The sequence below is a fragment of the Dryobates pubescens genome, chromosome 4 (genome assembly GCF_014839835.1).
Source record: "Dryobates pubescens isolate bDryPub1 chromosome 4, bDryPub1.pri, whole genome shotgun sequence".
NCBI lineage: Eukaryota > Metazoa > Chordata > Aves > Piciformes > Picidae > Dryobates > Dryobates pubescens.
This window is the reverse complement of record NC_071615.1, coordinates 18715660-18718690: the sequence shown is the minus strand read 5'-3', so window position 1 is coordinate 18718690 and position 3031 is coordinate 18715660. Positions and strand designations below refer to the sequence as shown.

General features: G+C 61.0%; 1 protein-coding gene across 1 annotated transcript; it reads right to left on the bottom strand.

Moving 5' to 3' along the window:
* Positions 1 to 1437: 1437 nt before the first annotated feature.
* LOC128897213 (noggin-2-like) lies at positions 1438 to 2739 on the bottom strand. The gene has a single exon (XM_054161364.1). It carries the CDS (start codon positions 2182 to 2184, stop codon positions 1510 to 1512), a length of 675 nt encoding a protein of 224 aa, XP_054017339.1. The 5' UTR covers positions 2185 to 2739; the 3' UTR covers positions 1438 to 1509.
* Between the last annotated feature and the right edge of the window lie 292 nt (positions 2740 to 3031).

The window sequence follows — 3031 nt, the reverse complement described above, 5'->3', positions numbered from 1 at the left end:
AACACCCAACCCTAGAGAGCTTGGCAAATGGATTCAAAGGTCAGGGAGAAGGGGTGAAGACAGGGAAAGGGGGAGAAGGGGAAGGGAAGAGGGAGGAGGAGAAGGGGAAGGGAAGGGGGAGGAGGAGAAGGGGAAAGGAGGGGGGAGGAGGAGAAGGGGAAAGGAAGGGGGAGGAGGAGAAGGGGAAAGGAGGGGGGAGGAGGAGAAGGGGAAGGGAAAGGGGAGGAGGAGAAGGGGAAGGGAAAGGGGAGGAGGAGAAGGGGAAGGGAAAGGGGGAGGAGGAGAAGGAGAAGGAAGGAGAGGGAAGGAGAGGGAAGGAGAGGGAAGGAGAGGGAAGGAGAGGGAAGGAGAGGGAAGGAGAGGGAAGGAGAGGGAAGGAGAGGGAAGGAGAGGGAAGGAGAGGGAAGGAGAGGGAAGGAGAGGGAAGGAGAGGGAAGGAGAGGGAAGGAGAGGGAAGGAGAGGGAAGGAGAGGGAAGGAGAGGGAAGGAGAGGGAAGGAGAGGGAAGGAGAGGGAAGGAGAGGGAAGGAGAGGGAAGGAGAGGGAAGGAGAGGGAAGGAGAGGGAAGGAGAGGGAAGGAGAGGGAAGGAGAGGGAAGGAGAGGGAAGGAGAGGGAAGGAGAGGGAAGGAGAGGGAAGGAGAGGGAAAAATAAAATAAAATAATAAAATGAACAGAATAAATTAAAATGACTAAAATAAAACGAAACAAAGCGCACAGAGAAAGAAGCTTCTTCCGGGATGCTGCTCCTCTTGCTTGGCTTCTTTTGTACCCCACTCCCCTGGCTTTTTGGGGTTTTTTTTGGGGGGGATCAAATCATCTTTACAGGAAATTTCTGCCCCCTTCCATCCAGCAGGAAGTGTTCAGCTTCTGTCAGGATGGGGTTTAAAATGTGGTCCTATGTCTTTAAAATAATAATAATAATAATAACAATAATAATTATAATAATAATAATACAGCTGCAATTTCCCCCTCCCCCCACCCATCCCCCCTCCCCCCTTCCCCCCTCCTCCCCTTTAAAATCTCTCTATTTACACAACTGGTTGTTTTTTAATTATTATTATTTTTAATTTTTAATTTTTTTTCTTTTTTTTTATTTTTTAAGCTTTTTCTTTCCTCTTTTTTTTTTTTTGTTTTGTTAGAAGGCTATATATGTATAAAAATAGACATCTGATTGTAGTGCTTTACTGTGCCTTTGGCCTGCCCTGCAGTTCCTGGGTTTGCTTTTCCCCTTTCAAATAAAATAACATTAAAATAAGAGTGTGTGTGTGTGTGTGTGTGTGTCCCCTCCCCTCCCCCCCCCCAAAAAAAATAACCCCCGAATCAATAAAAATTAATAAACCCGCTTCCTCTCCCCCTGACCCTGCACTGGGAAGCGAGGGGGGCGGGGGAGGGTTGGGGGGGAAATAAAAAACCAAAACCAAAACAACAAACACCACCCCGAAACCCCTCCGAGCTCCTCCGGAAGACCCATCCGAAGGAGCCGAGGCGGCAGTGCAAGGCCGGGGACGGCTAGCAGGAGCACTTGCACTCGGAGATGAGCGGGTACTGCACCGGGATCCAGGTACAGTACTTCTGGCTGGACCAGCCCTGGCAGTGCCAGCGCAGGAAGGTCTTGGTGACCGACTTGACGGGCTTGCAGAACATGCCCTCGGGCAGCGAGCAGGACTTCTCGGCGAAGCAGTTGCCCTCCTTGATGTAACGGGGCCAGAAGCGGATGCCCAGGTCCTTCCAGGTGTAGAGGACGGGGCAGTAGGTGTATGCCCAGAGCCACTGCAGCACCTTCCGCCGCGCCTTCTTGCCCACCCTGAGGCGCGGTCCCCGGGGCGGACCCAGCTCTAGCCGCCGCAGCTCGGCGGGCAGCGCGGCCCGCCCCCGCCCCGCCGCTGCCGCCGCTGCCGCCGCCGCCGCCGCCGCAGCCGCCTCGGTCCCCGAGGCGTTAGCCGGTCCCGGCACGGCCACGGCCATGAAACCGGGGTCGAAATGGCTGCCCAGCTTCTTCCTCAGAGTCCTCTCGTCCAAGTCCTGCTCCTTAGGGTCGTACTCGGGGTCCGGGTGCTCCACGATATCTTTGACGGGCAGGTTGTCGCTGGGCGAGGGTCGCAGACGCAGGAAGGGCTGCCCGCCCCCCGGGCGTAGCAGCAGCCCCAGGCAGGAGCAGAGCAGGAGCGCCCGGATCGCCGTCATGCTCCGGGCGGGACCCGGCGGCCCCGGCTCGGTGCTGCGGGCTCGGCTCCTAGCGCTGCCCGGCGGCGCCTGCCAGCTCCCGGGGACTCATAAATAGGCAGAGACAAAAGTCCGGCGAGGCCCGTTACTTTAAATAGCTCGGCCGGGCTTGTGTGACAGACGCATCTGAGGCTCGCCCCGCGGCCGCTGGCTCCCCGGGGCTCCCCGCCGGGCCGGCTCCAGCCGCGGCCGTGAGCGCCGGGGGGTCCGAGCCTCCCCCGCGGGCGGCGGCGGGGCAGGGCAGGGCACGGCGGCGGCCGAGCCTTCCTCCTCCTCCTCCTCCTCCGCCGCCGCTTTCGCTCGCTCCCCCCCAAAATTCACAGCGGAGTCGTCTCCATCGCCATGGTGACAGCTGGGCCGAGCCCCACGACAGCTCGTCTAGACGGTGTGACAGGGTTTGGCGTGAGACCGGAGCCCGAGAATAAAACCCTCCTTTATAGCCGGGCGAGCACGGGCGAGGGGGCGGGGAGGAGGGTCACGGCGCGGCGGTCCGAGCGGCCCCTGCGCGGGCACCGCCGGGGCGCGGGGCTCAGGCGGCGGCGGCGGCGGCGGGCGGCGCCGGCAGCGCCCGCGGCCCGGCCGGGATCCTCCTCATGGCGAGCGGCTGGGGCGGCCCGCGGCCCCCCGGGGCATCCTCGGCGTCTGTGTAAGCGTTGTGTTGGGGTGTCCCCGGCACCGGCGCTGCGAAGCTCCCTGCGCGGTCCCCGGCGGCGCCCGCCGCTCCGTGCGGCTTTTCGGCGGGGGCAGGCAGGGACGGGTTCGGCCGCCGCTCAACAGCCCCGGCGACCCATTGCTGCGGCTGTCGATG